Source organism: Nicotiana sylvestris, chromosome 10 (assembly GCF_000393655.2).
Source record: "Nicotiana sylvestris chromosome 10, ASM39365v2, whole genome shotgun sequence".
NCBI lineage: Eukaryota > Viridiplantae > Streptophyta > Magnoliopsida > Solanales > Solanaceae > Nicotiana > Nicotiana sylvestris.
This window is the reverse complement of record NC_091066.1, coordinates 162,655,198-162,676,711: the sequence shown is the minus strand read 5'-3', so window position 1 is coordinate 162,676,711 and position 21,514 is coordinate 162,655,198. Positions and strand designations below refer to the sequence as shown.

Below are 21,514 nucleotides of genomic sequence, written 5' to 3'. Positions count from 1 at the left end.
GTATATGTGCATTGTTAAGCCAAATCCGCCACTAATTCGCATAATTAATCAACAAAACCCATATAAAAAACTGAAAAATATAATGAATTCAATAGAAGTGGTGGAAGATTAAACTAGGTGGTTTAGTCCTAAAAAGAAAATTCCTCGTTTCATACTACATTCAAATGGCATATTACGAGTCTTGCTATCATGATTTTTCTCTTATTTAATTTTTGCAACGGATCTGCATTGTTACAAATGACAACAATGAAATAGGAAGGCTGGCCAATGTCAATGGTCGAGAAGTTTTATTATGTGCCGCGCAAAATCAGATGCGGATATAAGATTTTAGGTTTATGGGTTCCTATAAAAATTGAGTTAATATATAATATTAACTGGATGAACGAACTGAGTTCCAAGCTAAATATTCTTATAAATTTAATAAATTTTTCAATACAAAAACATATTCGGGATAAAAGCTACTGGATTCACGGGAACCCGTAGCTGTAGCTAATTGAACTGAATTCGCCTTTGCGCATAACTTATATTAATTAGTTGTGTGAGGCTTATTTTTCTCTCACAAATTTGTAGACCCCAAATCTTACACTTCTCAGTTTACAAATTTGGATCTACAAAACTGTAAGACAAAAATATGACATTGCTTTTGGCTTTGTATATCTTAGGTGAAATAAGAGTCGTTTAAAGTTCCGGCCTATTTAATAAAATTAAAGTACAACATTAATAAATGTTTTTTTTTTCTATAAAGACACTTGTTTTGACCAAATTGGTTCGGCTAAATAATGAATCCACTACTTTGGCAAATAAAAAATTTATCATTTTAACCCTCGAATAAAAAAAAAGGAGAAAAAGTTACTAAGACAAGAGAATTGCAGGGAGAGACAGACCCAAGATTTGAAAGTGGCGGGATTATATGAACGGACTGCTCAACCAGTGTCCTATCTGGACTTTTGATCTTAAAGATTCCAGACAAAATATATAATTATTTTTAATGTATACACACATATATATTTAGAACTTTTGCCGAGGTTAACGAGTCCGATGACCCGTATATAGGTCCACTTCTGATTATAGGTAAGCAAGTGGTTGTTTTGGATAGGAAGGAGTATTTTCTTTCCTCAATTTGTTTGTTTCACGGTTTTGACGGCTTTTGGTTTATGTTTTTTTCTTGCGACAATGCTAAGAATGTGTTATATTAGTAAAAGAAGATATATGGTCACGTGAATTTTCTTGTTCTGAAAATTCTCCACATTAATGTTGAGTTCGTTTCTGTCATAATTTTGTCCAATCACTTCATTATGTGCATTGAATCTTATCTTGCCTGAATAGTTGTATTCATGGACAAGAGAGGGTTTGGGCAAGGAGTTTACCATTTCCCATATTTTTTATTTTTTTTATTTTTTATAACGATATTATTCGGAGCAGTTTGTGTATCTTGTCTATTTCACCGGATATTTGCTACCTTCCACCAATATAGATACCGGGTGACTCGATTGTTCAAACATTAGGTAGATGAGAAGTATTTTTTGTTTCTGTTGGAATTTGAACCTGTAACCTCATGCCTGCCTTTTTTTTTAATTCCTTTTTTTCTTTTTTTTTTAAAAATAATAATCTTGTATGTTATTTTTGTTTATTTGTTGAAAGTATCATTTTCACACTAATATAACACTTTTAACAAAACAAAGTATGTAAGCGAAAAAAAAAGGTACGGCAATAAAGAGTTAATAAATGCTTAACTCGTGTTGGGTATTAATTATTTTATTCATTTTCTAGTCGAAATTCTTGATATTGTAGCTAGTATTATACTTATTAACTTTTTCCCCGAGTTTTTGTTAAACTGTAATTTAATTTAATATATTTGCATTGAAAGACTTTCATCATTTTTTTTTAAATTTAATAGGTATTCATATGCTTACAACAAATGTGTGAAAAAAGCACAAATGTTTCATGATTGTAAAGAGTGGGAAAAAGTATAAATCGATTTACACTTAGCTAAACTACAACTATTCCATACCTTTAGGCTTTAGCCCAACAACATCATGAAAAAGTAACTATCTGCCCAATTATTATAGTATATAGTATAAGAGTATAAATTATTCTCCAAAAGTTAGGGCGGAATAATACCTCTCCATCTTTAACAAGACATTTTAAATTCGAGCACTAGAAATCAAATCGTTTTTGTTAGGGATCATTTTATCCATCCTTCTCGAGATAATTTAAATTGGTCAGACTTTGCGAGTACCAGCATACTTTAATTTTGACCAGTCAAAGGCTTGACATGCCCGGAAAACACAAGAGGCTTGTCGTGAGAAATACTAGGAAAAAGATAAACTGGAAATTAAATATCATACAAGCAAAACTTGTTGAAAGAGGAATATTCCAAGAAACTGAGTTTTTCTTTTTTAATTGTTGACAGAGGAATATTCCAAGAAATGGAGTTAGACGAAGAAAGACTTAGAGCTCCAAGACTTGTGACATTGACTGAAAATTACATATAGCTTTATTGTTTTTTACTTCCTTTTTTTTTTTTGCTGAAAGGAGAATTTATTATTAAACAGGAAATTAAGAAATGTCATTACAGCACGGTAACTAATCTTAACGATACAATCCCTAATAAATCTTTGCGAAAAGTAGAGAAAGCAAATAAAGGTGGTTCACTCTAGAAATAGTCTTCATACTTAGCGTTAGTAAGTGAGTTCCAGTTGCTCCGATCCCATACTGCGCCAGTGTGTGCGGCCGCACTTAATTTTTTACTTCAAAAAAACAATAAATTAAGCTTTAAAAAAAGAAGAAGATAGAAATACAAGAAAAAGTTAGCCATTTTCCTTTTATATTCAGTTTATTAAGATGGGTTGATCAAATCAAGAAATAATTCAGAAAATATATTAATTGTTCCTTAAATAATATGGAGACATATGAATTTTTAATGACTCTTTAATTCCTCTTTCCCGTTTCTTAAAAAATAGTCCCTCCGGTCCACAATAAGTGATTTTTAGCTTTTTTTTTGTGGTCCAAAATAAGTTATTTTTTCTGATTTCAAAAATGAATTAATTATTTTTTTCCTACATTGCCCTTGAAGTAAATAGTGATGGAGTATGCGTTTGAAGTATTAAAGGTTAATATGGTTAATTTTATTGTAAATTAATGTTAAAAGGTGAATTTGTTAATCTGTGTGAAAACATCCAAAAAAATCACTTAATTTGGACCAGAGGGAGTACGAAGTTTCCAAATTGCAGTTTTAGACAATTTATAACCAAAAGCCAAATAAATTTTGAATTTTTGATCTTAAGGAGTTCAATTTTTTTGAAAGCCAACTGGGGAATATTTTCTTATGTACATTCTCGTTAAGGCTTTAAGGCGAACAGTATGACATATGAATAAGGAGTTATTTGAGGTAAATACGGAGATAAATAATAAAAGATTCTGCGAAACACCCGATCGCCCACTTGCATTAGAATCAAATGGTAAGTACGTACCGTCAATATTTTTCATAGAGCAACATTTAATTTCTAATAGATGATAGATCCTGTCCTTCATGTTCTTGAAATCCAGATCTCCTTCAACTAAGAAAAAGAGAAAACAAAAGAATTTTTTTTTACTTTACTTTCTATAAATAAATTAACTTTCCAAATCTGAACAAAATGACCATATGCCACTTTTTTGGCCATGTGGGGATGACTGTTGTCTATTCATCATCAATAGGAGTAATAATTAGGGGCTAGTATAGTTTGGGCAAATTCGAAGGGTAGCTCAACTTATAAGTTCGAAATCCAAAATTTAAAATATTTCAACCAAATAATCCAAGATTAAATTTAAAAGATTCGACCAAATTCGAGTTTATATGAATTTGATTTAAAATATTTATTTCTTCAATCCGAAAACTAAAAATCTAAATTAAAATTTACATATCCAATGTGAACTGTACGAATGCCCGCTCATTACTAAAAAGCCAAGTAGTGCACTGGCTGCAAAGAGTAGAATGTTTCTAGAATGTTTGACCGTACAACACCTAAATTAGTTGGAAAATAATTAAAGCCGCCGATTTATATTATACAAAATTCCATTTCCCTTATTTTTCTCCCATAATTAATTTTCTTTTCTTGTGAATCAAGAAATTTTAAAAAGTATTTCTATATATAAAGAGATTTTAATAACTCAATTTACTATAATCAATTATTGAAATAGAAGCTTCTACGAAATAAGACTTTTTAATGAATCAACTTATTATCATCAATTAGTTCCTTTTCTTTCGGACTTTCTTCCAACAAAATCAATCTCAATAAGGTTATAAATTTAAGTCCCCTATATAAAAACGAAACACTTAATCTTTTAGCAAGTACAGTATATACATATATGATATATTATTTATTTATTTATCAGTTAAAAACATTAAATATCATTTATGCATGTGACTTACGTAAGAGCTGATGTTAAGAGATTAGTTAAAAATTAGGTTATTTTAAAACCAAGTTTTTGACTTTTTATTTACACGTTGCAGCCTCTGCAACATGTTGGCATCTTTTTTGGCCTTTTGATACGGTAACTTGTCTCTCTTTTTTATTTTTTAATATTTTTAAACATAATTATTTACTGTTACAGAATAAAAAATGAATGCAGTTTTTTTCCTCTTTAATTTCTTTAAACCAACATGTCAAACACACAGAGGAAGATAAATCCAACAACAGACAAATGGAAAATATCCACCCAAAAGGCTTCCCTTTTTTCAATCTTTGAGATTTAAACAATTCTTGAAAACTTTACTGGGAAATTACCATTATTTTTTTTTCAAATGGGGTTTTGTGTGTTTGATTTCTTTATGTTTAAATTAATAGTTTAATGTCTAATTGAGCTTTGAGGGAAGAAAAAGAAGCCATATGCGCGTGTAGAATCAAAAATCAAAGTCAATGTTCAAAGCTTTGTGCCAAAGGGACAGAAATATCAAACATTTGAACAATTCTTCTCTCTTTTTGTATATAACAAAACAACATGTATGTATATATATATATATATCAGCTGTCATACTCTCTCTCTTCTTCATAACATTTATTATTTCACTTTGATTCTTTTATTTATTTCAAACTGAACTTGAAGAATATTGAGTCATATTTGCATTTTATGTATAAAGATTACAACTTTGTAGCTAAAACTTGTGGTTTAGGACTTCCAAATTAACTACCTACTATTTTTTCTAGCTTGTGCCTATATTGGGTCTCAAATTTCTTCTCATTTAATTGTTCTTTGAATTGGGGTTGGTTTAATTCTTCTTTTCTTTCTTGGGTTTTGAAGGATTTAGCTAAAGTTCAAATCTTGGAACATAATTTGTCATAAAGTTGTGATCTTTGACACTTTCTTGGAAAAAACTGCATTACCCTTTTGGTAGTTTTGTGATTCTCTACTGAAAAAAGATTAAAAATTTTCTTTTTGGTTAAGAAATGAGAACTGGGAGGAGAAAAAAGCTACATTTCAGCAAGATCTACTCATTTAGATGTGGGAAAGCATCATTTGTAAGTGATGATCATTCACAAATTGGAGGACCTGGATTTTCAAGAGTAGTATTTTGTAATGAACCAAGTGGTTTTGAGGCTGGAATTAGAGATTATGCAGGAAATTATGTTAGTACAACAAAATATACAGCAGCAACTTTCTTGCCTAAGTCTTTGTTTGAGCAGTTTAGAAGAGTAGCTAACTTCTACTTTCTTGTTACTGGAATCTTGGCTTTTACAGCACTGGCTCCTTATTCTGCTGTTAGTGCTATTCTTCCTTTGATTATTGTTATTGGTGCAACTATGGTTAAGGAGGGTATTGAAGACTGGCGTAGAAAGCAACAGGTATTCACTTCTTCTTTTTTTCCTGATTTGGAAAGTTTAAATTAAAGCAGATCTTACTGGTAAAACAGAAAAAAAAAAATTAAAAAAATTATGTTGTTCTTGTTAGTATAATGATGACATGAGTTGAGATGTGATGATTCATATAGCACTGCCCTAACTTGTTTGGAACTGAGGCGTAGTAGTTGTTGGTTGTTTGGTTCTTCTCGTCTTTCTAACCTTTTTTAGTTTGCTTTTTGGCTAATAATTGTTGCTTGAAAAATGTTCTTGATGATGCTTGTTGCTGCCTAAAAAAGATTTGAGTGATATAGTAATAATTTTGTTACTGGACTGTGTGTGAATAATCTAGGATTCTTGGGATCCAACTGTCAGAGATGTGAAAGTTCTGTTTCTCGGATTACTATAAGTGGATGACAAGATAGTTAATGAAATCTATGAGATTGTGTATATGGTAAATATTTGACAGTCCCAAATATAGCAAAGTTACCATTTTGCAGTGAAAGTATTATTCCCTAAGATAGCCTATTTTCATTTTTTTTTTCCTTTTGGGACCAGTTTCATGATTTCTCAATTGATACTCTGGCATTTTATCTGGACTTGTTATGCATGATACGGATTCTCTGGTAGAGGAGCCTCTTTTGATATACAGATATTGGTTGTTTATAAATGTACTTCTGCTTATTGCCGCTTCCCTGTCCAGCGCCACGCAGTTTGTCATTCGTCTTCTCGTTTTGTTCTTTTCAGGATATTGAGGTGAATAACAGGAAGGTTAAAGTACATCAAGGAGATGGAGTTTTTGATCTTTCTGAATGGAAAAATTTGAGAGTCGGTGATATAGTTAAGGTGGAGAAGGATCAATTCTTTCCGGCAGACCTTCTTTTGCTTTCATCTTGTTATGATGATGCAGTTTGCTATGTTGAGACCATGAACTTAGATGGGGAAACTAATTTGAAGCTTAAACAGGCATTGGATGTTACTTCATCGTTAAATGAAGATCTGCACTTCAAAGACTTTAAGGCTTTAGTTAAATGTGAAGATCCTAATGCTAATTTGTATACTTTCGTTGGAAGTATGGAATACGAAGAACAACAGCATCCTCTTTCTCCCCAGCAATTACTCCTCAGAGACTCTAAATTGCGCAACACAGAATATATATATGGGGCCGTCATCTTTACTGGTCACGACACTAAGGTCATGCAGAATGCGACAGATCCCCCTTCTAAAAGAAGCAAGATTGAGAGGAAAATGGATAGAATCATTTACTTCTTATTTGCCGTTTTGTTCACAATTTCTTTTGTTGGATCAGTCTACTTTGGAATTGTAACTAAAGAGGATCTAGATGGCGGACATAAAAGGTGGTACCTGCAACCCGATAGATCAGAAATTTTCTTTGATCCGAGAAGAGCTCCTGCTGCTGCCGTTTACCATTTCCTGACAGCTATAATGCTGTATAGCTACTTTATTCCGATCTCCTTGTATGTATCGATCGAAATTGTTAAAGTTCTTCAGAGTATCTTCATTAATCAGGATATTAACATGTACTATGAAGAAACTGATAAACCAGCACATGCTCGCACCTCAAATCTAACTGAGGAACTCGGCCAGGTTGACACAATACTTTCCGATAAAACTGGCACACTGACTTGTAATTCAATGGAGTTTGTCAAGTGTTCTGTAGCAGGAACTGCTTATGGACGTGGTATTACAGAAGTTGAAAGGGCCATGGCTAAAAGAAATGGATCTCCGCTGCTGAAAATAGGTAAGGATCATGCTGAGGATGGTGCAGTTAGTCCTAGGAAGTCCACTGTTAAAGGCTTCAATTTTGAAGACGAGCGAATCATGAATGCGAATTGGCTTTTTGAGCCTCATTCAGATGTAATACAGAAGTTCTTCCGTTTATTAGCAGTCTGTCATACAGTCATACCAGAATTAGATGAAGGTACAGGCAAGGTTTCATATGAAGCCGAGTCTCCAGATGAGGCAGCCTTTGTCATTGCTGCTAGAGAAATTGGTTTTGAATTCTATAAGAGGACGCAAACAAGTGTGTCGGTGCATGAATTGGATTTGGCTTCTGGACAGAGAATTGAGAGGTAAGTTAACTTGAAACATGTTTCTTCAATATATGTTATCAGCATCTTTAGTTTTCTGAAAGAATAGCATCTTGCAGCCTAGTACCAGTGACATTTCTTGTTTTCAAAATGATGTTTAATCTCTCTGAAACACTTTAGACGATGAATGTTAAATATGTTTTTCTGATATTTTATACGGTGGTATAAACATAAGCAATTTTTTTTCTTAAGAGTAATCATAGAGATCTTTGTTTACAGGTCATATAAGATTTTGAACGTTTTGGAGTTTAATAGTACAAGAAAAAGGATGTCCGTCATAGTAAAGGATGAGGACGGAAAGATCTTGTTACTCTCCAAAGGTGCCGACAGGTTAGTCAAGTTGCAACTTCGCATTCGCCATAAATTCTTTAAACTCCTATTTTAGTTACGGACCTAGTTTTTATGCAGTATCATGTTTGAAAGACTTGGAAAAAATGGAAGAGAGTTTGAAGAAGAAACAAAGGAACATGTGAATGAGTATGCCGATGCAGGTTTGAGGACCTTGATACTGGCTTATCGTAAACTCAGTGAAGAAGAATACAAAAGTTTCAATGAAAAATTCCTAGAGGCCAAGAATTCAATCAGTGAAGACCGTGAAACAATCATTGACGAAATAACAGATAATATAGAAAAAGACTTGATTCTTCTTGGTGCTACTGCTGTGGAGGACAAACTTCAACCCGGGGTAAATTCTATGAAGCCACACAACTGTTTCCACGCATTGTTGATTGATTTATATTGGTTGATCATTGACATATTTGGTTGTGTATTGACTTTTCTGTTTCTATTCATGCTATAGGTTCCGGATTGCATAGACAAACTGGCTCAAGCAGGCATAAAAATTTGGGTTTTGACTGGGGATAAGATGGAAACAGCCATTAATATCGGGTATAGTAATGGATTACGAGTTTTTCTATTCCTTATTTAATACATGCGTTGCTTGTCCAAGCACTTCTGACCGAAATGTCTTCTGCAGTTATGCTTGTAGTTTGCTTAGACAAGGAATGAAGCAAATTATCATAACGCTGGAAAGCCCTGATATTAAAGCTATAGAGAAAGCTGGAGAAAAGAATGCAATTGCCAAGGTAAATACATCTCTACTTTTTTTGCATTGCTTGTTGAAGTGACAGCTATAGAAACATGACTAAATATGTGGAAATGATTCTTTAGATTTTAGTTTTTCATATTCATGATGTTGTGTGATATATATTTTTATTACAGGCTTCAAAGGAAAATGTTTTACGACAAATTACTGAAGGAAAGGCTCTACTTACTACTTCTAGCACGGAGGCATTTGCTTTGATCATTGATGGGAAATCTCTTACATATGCCCTAGATGATGACGTAAAAAATATGTTTTTGGACCTTGCAATCAGATGTGCCTCTGTTATATGCTGCCGTTCATCACCAAAACAGAAGGCACTGGTAAGTTGAATTTCACACTCCAGACTCTATGCATTTCTGTCCTTTGGCTCTCTCAATCCTCTCTTGTATTTTATCTGTAGTTCTGTTTCTAGTCTACTCTAGTGCTTAGTTTGGCGATTCCTTGGAAATATAGGTAACAAGACTAGTCAAATTGGGGACTGGAAAGATAACTTTGGCAGTTGGAGATGGAGCTAATGATGTAGGAATGCTTCAAGAAGCTGATATTGGAATTGGAATCAGCGGCGTTGAAGGAATGCAGGTTCAAGAGCTTATACCTTTCTCTTGCCTCTTTGTAGCAACTTTGATGATTTTCAAATTTCTTCTTTTCTTCTACCTACCCTAATTAATTGTTCTTATCATAATTTTTTCTTCTTTTACTCATTAGGCTGTTATGTCAAGTGATGTTGCTATTGCTCAGTTCCGATTTTTGGAGCGCTTGCTTTTAGTGCATGGACATTGGTGTTATAGAAGGATCTCTTCGATGGTAATCTATTATTCCTCTGATTTTCTCTTTAAAATTTGTTCTCTCATCATAATTTAGATGAGATAAAAATTTGTTTAAAGAATAAATCTATTGCCTTCCGATGAACTGTTTCAAAACATAAAGAAAATATTTGCAAATATTTTGTGGAGCAGTTTGGTAACTGGCTTTTTATATTTGTTTCCCTGCAGATATGCTACTTCTTCTACAAAAACATCGTATTTGGTATCACTGTGTTCTTATACGAGGCATATACATCATTCTCTGGACAACCAGCATATAACGATTGGTTTCTGTCAACTTACAATGTCTTTTTCACATCACTCCCAGTGATTGCTTTGGGAGTTTTCGATCAAGATGTATCTGCCCGATTGTGTCTTAAGGTATGTTACACTTGATGCAGTATTCACATTTTCTTAACGCGTGTGGCTTTATTCCTAGCATTTGTATAGCTTCTTGGACATGAGGTGGAATTAAGTACTTTTTTCTTAGTTTCTAATTATTCTTTTGGTATTATGTGGCAGTTCCCTTTACTGTATCAAGAAGGTGTTCAGAATCTCCTCTTCAGATGGCGTCGTATAATAGGCTGGATGGTCAATGGCGCTTGCAGTGCGGTGATAATCTTCTTCTTATGCATAACAGCATTAGATCCTCAAGCTTATAAAAAAGATGGTAAAGTTGCTGGATATGCAGTTGTTGGGGCAACCATGTACACATGTGTTGTTTGGGTTGTCAATTGCCAAATGGCGCTCGCTATCAGTTATTTTACCTTAATCCAGCACATTGTAATCTGGGGTGGAATTGCTCTCTGGTACATTTTCCTTCTGATTTATGGAACCATGTCTACAACTTTTTCCACAACCGCGTACAAAATCTTCGTGGAAGCGTTAGCTCCGGCCCCATTCTACTGGATCATCATAATATTGGTGACAGTTTCAGCTCTACTTCCCTACTTTATATACAATGCTATTCAGACGCGGTTCTTCCCATTGTACCACGGGATGATTCAATGGATAAGATACGAGGGGAAATCCGATGACCCAGAGTACTGCCATGTGGTGAGACAGAGATCGATAAGGCCCACAACCGTAGGTTTCACTGCTCGTTCATTGGCGAGAACGAATCCTTTGGAAGACAAGAAAGAGAGGAGCAGTAGCCACAGATAACCACTGTCCAGGCTGGATTTTCACGAGCAGTATACATGTTTCTGTTGAGCTGCGTACACTCTACACTCCCCAGACCCCACTTGTGGGATTTTACTGGGTATGTTATTGTTGTAAGCTGGAACTTGCTCATTGTACATGTTTTCCGAGCTGGTTCTGTACACAACTACATACATGGAGGCTACGTCGTCGAGGTCCAGTTGACGCCACGCTGTACTACTGTACCATGTCTTAAATGGGCAAAGATGCCCCACAAGTTTGTAAATTTTGTACTGGTAATATAGTATGTAATTCTTTCATTCTATACCTTGTAACATTGTTGTTGAGTACTAGAAGCAGCATAGCAGATAAGCAACTTTTAATAAGGAGGAGGATTGGTTTTGTTTTAAGTGTTAAGACCCCATATTCTCTTTCAAGTTATTATCATCTGTACATTTTTTGATTAATAAAGAATGAGCATTTCAGTTGAACTCTAAGTGTGTGCACATATTTTTTCTTTCTGCAACAATACATACTAACCAGAGGGATTTATAGAATATGGGTGCACCACTTTAGAAAGGAGAAAAAAAGTATAAAGTGGCAATCGATCCCTATTTTTTGGGATAAATAACTCTATATTCAACCAAGTGCACCATTCAAACTTTTTGAAGCATGGGTGCCAATAGATAATATTAGACTAATTCTAGAAAATAAATATATAAAATACCTAGTTTGACAGGAGAGACTATGGGTTCCCGTGCCCCATAAACTAAGCTATAAATGCCCCCCCCCCCCCCCGGGTTAAATGACTAAACATCTTATATATACCCGAAAATCACGCCAAACATATTGAGAGAGTATACAAGGCGAATTCAGGATTTAGAGTAGTAAGTTTGGAGTAATTGTGTCTATTATATTTATACTACTCTTTTAAAAAATAATTACATGTATTTTTATTTAATAATTCCACCCAAAGGCAGACTCTAAATATAGGAGATTCAATTATTTCATAAACTTTAGTTAATAAGGCAATAGAAATATTGTAAAAGAGCATGTAAGAGTGTCATTGCAAGTTGAAAGATCCAAAGACTTGTATCAAATGAGTATGAAAAACATCATAATCAACTGTTTGTTTTCTTATACATGTTGAGATGCACTTTGTCTCTAAAACCTCCTCTTCATTTCCACCCCAAAAACTTCCAAAAGCAAATTCACCCTTTTGAGAAAACTCTTCCAAAACATTTTCAACTTCTTCCATACAACATAAACTTTCAAATTCAACCCTCAAAGATCCTCCATAATCTTTCAAGATTTCATCTTCATATCTTCTATTCTCAATCTTCATAGTTTTCTTGTTCCGCCGTCGATCTCTCACTTTCTTTATACATTCTTTTGTTTTCTTTAACAATTTGCATGGGAGGTTAAGCAAGAATAAGATGATGATTTGCAGGATCAAGCATTGGCAGCAGCAACATATGACTATGCAATCGGCCGCGATAATGTTTTTGTCAACCATTTTTTGTGCAAGATTGAAGCAGAGAATGGAGAGAAGGGTGAAGGTAATGAAGAAGGTTATGAATAGAAGTCATTTCTTGTCAAGGAATTAATAGGTTGCTTCTCTTTTAAGAAGGGTATATTGATGTTTGAAGCATGAGAAGATATTGTCTGCAAAGCTAAAAAATGGAACTGATAGCTTAAAGCAAAATGTGGAAGGAAGCATAAGCTGTCCTATTCTAGTTGACTTATAATTCATATGTTGCTAACATTCTTTGCTACTTGGTGCTTTATCTTCATTGTTCCTTGAGCCGAGGATGTACCGGAAACTGCTTCTCTATCTCTATGAGGTAGGGGTAAGGTCGGCGTACATACTACCCTTCCCAGACCCCATTTATGGGATCAAACTAAGTTGTTATTGTTGTTGTTATTGTTGTTGTTCTTGTTCTTGTTATAATTGATATGTTCATGGTTAAGTAGCAGAATAACTTCGCTTGTGTGATCTTGCTCATGTTGCCGGTCTCAAGTCTGAATAAAGGAAAAGCGTTGCAGTAGGTTGACGGTCAGCATAAAAAGAATCAATTTACAATGTATCCTAGTACACTGAGACATGCTCGCCTAGGCACTATTGGACTAAGATGTGTTTAAATAGAGCAATATGGACAGTGAGGATTTATATAGCCGACCATAACTTACTTGGGATTGAAGCGTAGTTATTTGTTTGTTTATGTATAGCTAGCAGAAGTGTTCACTCAATAGACTTGACTTTTTGAGGTCTTTGTCTGACTTTTTGCACTTGCCTTCCAAAGAAAGACATAAACTCTTCTGAATCTTGCTTCTTGTTCTTTTCCTTGTGTCTATGGATGTAAAACTAAGCAAAGTAAAACATTAGCCTTTATATTTACAATTTTCTTTACGTGAATGTTAATCATTGGAGTGGAAATCTTCTGATGAAAACTAAGAAATACTAGCAAACTTTAAAGGGCCTTTTCTCTTTCTTTTTAATCTCGTGGTCCCGCCCTTCCCCGAACGTAAAAATGACACCAGGTAATCACTCTAAAGGGCTACTATTTAGAAATTAGTCAGCGCGTCCTGAATTTCAATTTTTCAGTTCAATTTTTTAGGACAAAAATGTTTTGAATTATCCTTAAGTTGAGGTTTTTAGTTTAAAATTTCAGGACAAAATAAGTACTTGCTAATCTCTAAATAGCATCCTGAGAATGACTATTTGTGCACTTGCCCCTCCCCGGACCCCACGCATAGCGGAACCTTAGTGTACTGGACTGCTTTTTTTTTTTTTTTACACTTATTTTCTTATATCTCTCTTTTCTGTTTTTTCCCTGCTTTTCTATTTTCCTTTTTTTTTTCCGCGAAAACCAGGGGAGGAAGGGGGTGGTAAAGCTGTTGATCTCAAGACCTGTATGTTCCATCAAAGTATACATTTCCACCATTTTGAGAAGAACAAACAAATTGAATAAACCTTTTGAACGAACAAATATTGGAGAAGACAAAAAATTTCCAGTTACTTGCAGGAAAAATTGCTCCCAAAATAGCAGGGCTTAAATGTAAGCCAGCAAAAAAAAGGAATCTACTTACAAAACCTAACCAACAACTAAATAACCTCGAAGGGGCAATCGTATACCTCTCAACGTAGGCGCCTTTGATCTATAAACAGATACATACACTTGCTTTAGCAAGGCCTTTTAGTTGTGTAAAATAGTAACTATACCCTATCTTCAGCCGACTCTCCACTATGGTGTGTACCTTGACTAAAAAAATCGGAACTAAAATCTGGACTACCAAATGCCATCCTTCGAAACAATCTTATTTCTGCAGATTGTTCTGCAGTGTTATATATTGTACTTTCCCCGACTTTCATTCCATTTGACAGATCAGAAATAGACAAACTATCAAAAGCTCTCACGATCTGCAAAGAATAAGAACGATTGGAACGTAAATTCCTCTTCATGACAAGTCTTAACGGTGTTTCAGGCGATAAGATTTTTAGTGAAATAAAGAATCGGTTACCTGTCCCATTCCTGGTCTCTTTGCAGCCGAGTGGCGCACACAAGCTGCAGCTGCTTCAATCAGTTGAAACATCTCGGTGGCAACATAATTCCTCTCGAGGCGTGGATCTGCCAACTGATCAAATTCCCCTTTCTCGAGTGCATGAATAAACAAAGGCCGAGCCTGGAAAAGAAAAAAAGATCAAATTGCAGCATGACTCAAAAAGTTTTACATTGACACGACTGCAAAACAGTGTTAGGCTGATTCGAAGTTAGGTCTGGTGATTAGTACCAGAATTCAGTTCTAACCGAAAGAGTTATTCTTTTCAGAAACTTCCTAAAGAGAAGAATGACTGCCATACTTTGTTAGGAAATACAGCTGTAAATTAGGCTACTGACTACAAAAGGAACCAAATGAAATGAAAATTATTTTTAGCGGAAGCCTTCTGCTCGGAGTAATATCCATGAAATGAAATTTAAGCAGACAACTTCTTGGGATTTTTGGTTGTTGCAAAGCAACTAAAAACCTCAAAATTTCAGGTGAAGAAAAACTAATGACGGAAATTGAGACAATTGTATCATAAAACAGAAGTATAAGAAATGATTGCAGAATAATTGCAAAAAGCTGGCCTTCTCAGATCTAGGTGAACGAAATTTAAGAGTGCCTAGGAAATACAGTATCTCCAACACATTCGGCTATGCTCAATCAAGATGGTAAAATCTTGAGACTCTTATTTATAAAACAAGAGATTCTCCTTCAAGGCATGTCAAGTGTCAACTATAAACTACAATCCTGTTCCAGTACGAAAAACAGCGAAAAACAGCTGTTAATCACAACGGGCAGAACATGCTTATCAAATATATGGACTCAAATGGATCCTTACAATATGGAAACACTCCAACAATGAAGCACCATCTGTGTAATTAGTACACAACCAAACTGACCTAAGATTTTCTCTCACCCACTCAGTCAAGTAAGCTGCAAATAAGTAAACATCAAATCTGTCTCCATCCTTTTCTTGCTTTCTCAATATCACTAAAGGATATTAAAAAGTACCACTCTTCATGAACATGAAGAGCAGCATTTTCAGCAATTTCTACTTGGTCATTGCTTTAACTGTAGCTTTTGGACACCAAAATTCCCTGGATTTGTTTTGCTCCAAGATATCTTATTTGTGCCTTACACCATCAAATCCCCCCCTGATAAGCCTAAAATTAAGGATTAAATTGGAAACGACATCTTTCCTAGAACATGTAGAGGGGCTACAAGGTGATTTTAACAAATCCCAGAGATTTCATGAACACAGATGCCAGCTATTACAGGATACAATGCATGATCGTAGGGGAATCATCAGGATTCTTTAAGGTGCATCCACTTCCAAACTGTCCTCTGAACTTTCTCAATCTTACAAGCAAAAACAAGGACAACCTCACTGCCATTTATAGAAAAGAGCAGCTCTTATCCATTGAAATGGCAGTGAGTAGGCAACTATATGGTAGGTCTAACGATAAACAAGTTCTGTTGCAACAGTCTATTCCCTAAAGTTGAAAATTATATGCACACACACTTTCCATAGGCAAATATTTGATAGTATTTCCACCCAAAGTTTTCCAGGATAGAGGTCTGAATTTCTTTTAAAAGAACTTATAGCAGAGAAACCTCGTGCTACTCAGAACATTGGCTGGCTGGTGTGATAGAACAAAGAAACCTAAAAGATTTTTTTTTGAAGAGGTGCAACTAGACGCTTGCTGCATAGTAGCAGTGTCGCACTAAGTTCTTGTGCGGGGAAAATGACAGGATGAATCACCAAATCTTATTTAACATGAGATGCAAAGGTTGTCCTAGCGAAATGGACACAAACAGTACTTATACTGCACATGCAGATACGTTAACTTGTAACTACAATAAATAACCAGAACATAATTCTCACATAATATGGAGAGAAGGTGATGAAAGAGAGAGAGAAGGAAGAGATTGGTTTGGCTACAAACATACCCACTCAACTAGACTCTCCTCCCCTAAAGGCTGAGATGTATCAACAGGCTTCCGTCCAGTAATTAGCTCCAGAAGCACAACCCCAAAAGAATATACGTCGGATTTTTCAGTCAGCTTGCCGCTTGATGCATATTCAGGAGCCATGTAGCTGAAAGGATCCAAGGAATTAGAATAGACACATAGAAAGAAGGAATGTAGTGCATTATTTCCTATTATCCAGTTAGTGTTAATTTTGGTGCAGGAACATACCCAAATGTTCCAACAACACGTGTTGTAACATGAGTTTTTGCATCCTGAGCTAATTTAGCTAAACCAAAATCAGAAACCTGTGGAAAAAAAGAATTGTAAGGCAGTTTGCGAGTCAAAGAATGTGAATAATGGAGTTTGAGGATGTTGACATACCCGAGCCTCGAAATTACTATCCAAAAGAATGTTTGATGATTTAATGTCTCTGTGGATAATTCGAGGATTGCCTGTCATCACCAAGAGAATGAACAACACAAAAGAAGAGTGATAATAATGAAATCCATAGTTAAAGAATGCAAAAAAAAAAGGTTAAAGAATGATAAATAGAATAAGTGCATCGCGTAAATATTACAGGCAACAAGAACAAAGGGGTTGTGTATTACAGATCAGACCAATGGAATAAACAAAGAGAATATAATCAACCATAACTATAAGACTAAAGGAAGAGAAAGAAAGTTACAATCTTCATGCAGATAAGCTATTCCACGAGCTGCACCAACAGCAATCTTAACACGTGTTGTCCAATCCATAACAGGCCTTCCAGCCGCTGTAAATTTCATGTATCCACATCTAGTTTTAGTGACCAAATGTCAAAAGTGAGTTTGAAAGAAAAATAAAAGATTTGTATTTACCATGAAGATGAAAGTAAAGGGTGTTATTTGGGACATAGTCATAAACAAGGAGCCTTCTACTCTCAGAAATGCAATAACCTACAAGGGAAACCAAATGGCGATGGTGTACTCTACTGATGATTTCAACTTCAGCTCTGAACTCCCGGTCTCCCTGGCGCCCACCAATATCTAGTTGCTTTACTGCGACGTCCCTCCCATCTTCTAGATATCCTTTGTATACAGAACCAAATCCACCTGCCCCCAACAAATTCTCAGCCGAGAAGTCATTAGTAGCCTTAACTAGTTCTTCATAGGTAAACCATATCTTTGAACTTCCCAATCCACCAGATCCTGCAGGAGAAATTAGGAAATTGGAGCCAGTTCCGTTTCCAGTCCCAGGTGTTGATTCTTGTATCTTCAATAAGACAGACTCTGTACATAATTTGCACTCTTCTCAGATTGCAATTTATATTTTTGAACCACAAATATTACATTGATGTTGCTTGAAAGCATCTGAAACATTTATTGACGTGCTAATGAATGATATACTAGCTAGTGAAAAATTACCAGATTGTGGGGTGAAACCCACAGAGGTTGGCATGACATTCCCGCCATTGAGGCGAAAAGCCTTTTTCTTTCGCTTCCACATGCACCAACCCACTGCTCCAATAATACTAAGCAATAAAACAGCAAGAACGATGCCAATGGCAACTGTACCTCCAGTCCCTAGGCCGCTACTACTCGGACTGTTTGAGCTATCCGCTGCATTATTACTTGACCTATTGGTAGTGGAGCCATCTGAAGGAACTGGTGGTGAAGGAGGTGGATTTTTAGGAGGTTCCAAGGACGGTGTAGGAGGTGAACTTCGTGGTGGCGTAAATGCTGGCGATGGAGGTGAATTCGCAGGTGGAGGTGGTGAAGGGGGTGAATTTTTAGGAGGGTCGGAGGCTGGGGCAGGAGGTGAACCTTGTGGTGGTGGAGAAACTGGTGATGGAGGTGGATTCACGGGCGAAGGTGGCGGAGGGGATGAACCTTCCGGAGGTTCAGGAGATTGTGGTGGTGGAGTAGGATCCGGATTCTGTGGAGGTGGCGGAGAGGATGTAGGTGGCGGATCAACTTTTGGTGGTGGTGGAGATGAACTTGGAGGAGTGGTTGGTTGTGGTGGAGGTGAGATAGGTGGAGGAGGATCAGCTTTTGGAGGCGGTGGAGGTGAATTTGTCGGAGGAGTTGGTTCTGGAGGAGGTGAGGTAGGTGGAGGCTCAACTTTCGGAGGTGGTGATGAACTAACTGGTGGGCTGGATGGAGGAGGAGGAGAACTAGCAGGCGGAGGAGACACCGGTGGTGGTGAACTAGTAGGCGGAGGAGAAGATTGAGGTGGCGGTGAACTAGCAGGCGGAGGAGAAGATTGAGGTGGAGGTGAGGAAGGTAAAGGTGGAGGACTAAAAGTCGGAGTTGTATCATTTGTTGGAGGAGCAGAAGCTGTTGGTGGAGAAGCCATCGGAGGAGGCGATGTCACGTTAGGAGGGGATTGCGGTAGAGGTGGTGAGGCCGGGGAAGGAGATGTTGCATTCGTTGAAGGAGCAGATTGTGGAGGTAAGGTTGGAGGTAACGAAGATACGGGTGGTGCTGTTGCATTAGGCTGGGATGAAGGGGCCGGAGAAGAAAGCTGAGGAGGTGGAGTTAAGACAATTGGAGGAACAGGAAATGGTGCAGAAGTTGGAGGTGGAGAAACAATTGACATCCCACCACCACCAAAACTAGCTAAATTACACCATCTCTTAGATACTATCAAACTCTCCAAACATCAATGCAATTACCAGAATTCCAAGAATTCTACTCAAAGTTCAGACTTGCTCTAAAGTGATTTTTCCTAAAAAAAGGTATCCAAATACGCAATAAAATTGCTCCTTATGCTCAAATTAATATCCTAGAGATCCAAATTTGTAAACCTATTCACTCCCAAGTGAGATAAAGCAATCCACTCCAGTTCCAAGCAAAACACCTAGGAATTTCAGAACCAAAAAAAAAAAAAAAAGATTCAAACTTTCACGAAATTCAACTCACTAAACTTGTAGGCTACCGAAAAACAACAAAAGGACTTGATCTTTAAAGAAGTTCAATCAGAATTCATATTCACCTTTATCTAATTCATCATATACACACATTAGCAAATTCTTATACACAACACCATATCCGGTGTATTTCCACTGTATGGGGTCGGGGGAATATAGTGTGAACACAGACCTTACTCCTTACCTTGTGGACACAAGAGGTAGAGAGGTTGTTTCCAGAAGACCCTCGGCTCAATATACATTAGAAAATTATTATCAGAATCAAAATCTCAATTATGAACAAACTTACCAAATCAAGAAACTGAGATTACTTACAACCCTTATAGCAAAAAAAGAAAAATACCCAGATCACTAAATGTAGAATCAAGAAATACCAAGATCACCTCATAGAAAATTACACAAACACCACAACCCAAATCAAGAAAAGACAGACAAAAAACTATATTCCCAATGTAAATTCACATATATAAATTCAATCTTTCAAACCAAAAACCCAAATTAGCAAGAACCATAGAAGTAAATCCACAATTAGATAAAACCAAAAAAAGGAACTTTTTCCTTTTTTTTTTCTTCTTTTACCTTATTATGTTTTCTATGGCAGTGGCATGATCAAATGCAAGAACCAATCTTTAAAATACAAAAACCACCAAAAAAGAAAAATTTATGTAAACCTGGGAAGTTCAGACCCAAAGGGGGAACACGGAAAGTGGGGTCAGATAAATCCAATTTCTAGTGTGGCCCAACACAGTGAAAGCGACAACCTTTTACACGTTGAAAACTATGTGTTATTTATATGAATATGATGTTTTAGATGATGTCATTTAAAAGTCATTTTTGTTATGATTATTAAATTATTTTTTCTTGCTTCTTAAAACGTCACCATCAAAATGCACAAAATTTAAAGGTAAGGTTGCGCAACGTTGCAGCTAATGCATAGGGTCAGCGCCTAATAATCAAACTTTTGCTTTGGCTTTTTCATAAACCTAAAATTTTCTACTCCATTTTATTATTTTATGTTTACTTTAATAATTTCTTGATATATCTGGTACTAAAGACAGATTTTGATTTTAACGAGTATGGTTTCAATCTTTAGATTCTTAAAATTATATTAATTAGTTTTAAAATTATGAGGTCAAAAATTACGATTTATTAAAATTTTAATAATTTTTGACATATATTTTTATGTTCCGTATCCATAATTTTAGATTCATACAAACCCAATATTTATATTCTCCATATATCAGTGATTGCTATCTTTCACTAGCATAAATACTAAGTGGGCGTCTCAATGTAAGAATTGTAACATTCTAAAATAGGGTGAAATTTATTTCAAGTGAAAATGAGATTTGAAATTTAGAGTTCTGTTTGGACATGAATATAATTTTGGGTTGTTTTTGAAGTTTTGTGAGTGATTTAAGTGAAAATTTTGAAAAACAGTATTTTGGAGTTTTTCAAATTTTCGAAAATTTCAAAATGCATCTTCAATTAAAAATTAAAAATTTTATGAACAAACACTGATTTCGAAAAAAGTGAAAAAAAATTAAAAAAAAAGGGAAAATTTTCTTATGTCCAAACAGGCTCTACGTAACTCTATCTACAAAAACTTAAGAGCCCGTTTGGACATGAATTTTATTTTATTTTTTTTTTCGAAAATTTTTCACTTTTTTTTGAAATCATTGTTTGGCTATAAAATTTTCAATTTCACTTGAAAATGAATTTTGAAATTTTTTTGAAAATTTAAAAAATTCCAAAAAGCTATTTTTCAAAAAAATTCACTCAGATCACTCACAAAAATTCAAAAACAACCCAAAATTATATTTATGTTCAAATACAACTTTAATTTTTAAATATCATTTTCACATGAATAAAATTTCACTTTTTTCCCATATTTTACAATTCTTATGTCCAAATGCCCACTAAGACATACGTATGTAAAGGTCACCTAGTATTATTTTTTTTTTTAAAACTCAAATATTATCTTTAGGTCAACACCCTTGTGCATGAAATCTCTACTCTTTATTACCACTACATCCACATCTATTTTTAACTAAGTGGAGTTATTACCTTTTTCCTTTTTAACTCCATTTCAGTCCTCAATAGAATCTGAAAAT

At 35.3% G+C, this 21,514-nt stretch overlaps 2 protein-coding genes across 3 annotated transcripts; one reads left to right on the top strand and one right to left on the bottom strand.

Moving 5' to 3' along the window:
- Window positions 1–5,022: 5,022 nt before the first annotated feature.
- On the top strand, window positions 5,023–11,469 carry LOC104238516 (putative phospholipid-transporting ATPase 9). Its single transcript, XM_009792890.2, has 11 exons — window positions 5,023–5,825; window positions 6,567–7,912; window positions 8,150–8,260; window positions 8,339–8,615; window positions 8,730–8,818; window positions 8,907–9,015; window positions 9,152–9,355; window positions 9,489–9,614; window positions 9,741–9,839; window positions 10,028–10,219; window positions 10,361–11,469. Exons 1-11 carry the CDS (start codon window positions 5,430–5,432, stop codon window positions 11,000–11,002), a joined length of 3,591 nt encoding a protein of 1,196 aa, XP_009791192.1. The 5' UTR covers window positions 5,023–5,429; the 3' UTR covers window positions 11,003–11,469.
- Window positions 11,470–13,876: 2,407 nt separating this feature from the next.
- On the bottom strand, window positions 13,877–20,134 carry LOC104238514 (proline-rich receptor-like protein kinase PERK9). 2 transcript variants are annotated; one of them, XM_009792888.2, is made up of 9 exons: window positions 20,075–20,134; window positions 17,899–19,333; window positions 17,353–17,763; window positions 17,181–17,267; window positions 16,877–16,947; window positions 16,724–16,800; window positions 16,475–16,622; window positions 14,501–14,662; window positions 13,877–14,399 (listed from the first exon to the last, which is right to left on the bottom strand). In XM_009792888.2, exons 2-9 carry the CDS (start codon window positions 19,070–19,072, stop codon window positions 14,196–14,198), a joined length of 2,334 nt encoding a protein of 777 aa, XP_009791190.1. In that variant the 5' UTR covers window positions 19,073–19,333; window positions 20,075–20,134; the 3' UTR covers window positions 13,877–14,195. The 2 variants fall into 2 exon arrangements, with proteins under 2 accessions (XP_009791190.1, XP_009791189.1); XM_009792887.2 differs by having other exon boundaries at window positions 19,983–20,079.
- Window positions 20,135–21,514: the final 1,380 nt, after the last annotated feature.

Excerpts from the sequence above, each read along its gene's own strand:
- LOC104238516 (XM_009792890.2), top strand. The coding sequence starts at position 5,430 with ATGAGAACTGGGAGGAGAAAAAAGCTACATTTCAGCAAGATCTACTCA. Across the intron at positions 8,261-8,338 it reads CTCTCCAAAGGTGCCGACAG|TATCATGTTTGAAAGACTTG; the intron begins GTTAGTCAAGTT and ends GTTTTTATGCAG. Across the intron at positions 9,356-9,488 it reads CACCAAAACAGAAGGCACTG|GTAACAAGACTAGTCAAATT; the intron begins GTAAGTTGAATT and ends TTGGAAATATAG.
- LOC104238514 (XM_009792888.2), bottom strand. The coding sequence starts at position 19,072 with ATGTCAATTGTTTCTCCACCTCCAACTTCTGCACCATTTCCTGTTCCT. Across the intron at positions 16,948-17,180 it reads AGCTTATCTGCATGAAGATT|GCAATCCTCGAATTATCCAC; the intron begins GTAACTTTCTTT and ends TGGTGATGACAG. Across the intron at positions 14,663-16,474 it reads AGGAGAGTCTAGTTGAGTGG|GCTCGGCCTTTGTTTATTCA; the intron begins GTATGTTTGTAG and ends TTTCTTTTCCAG.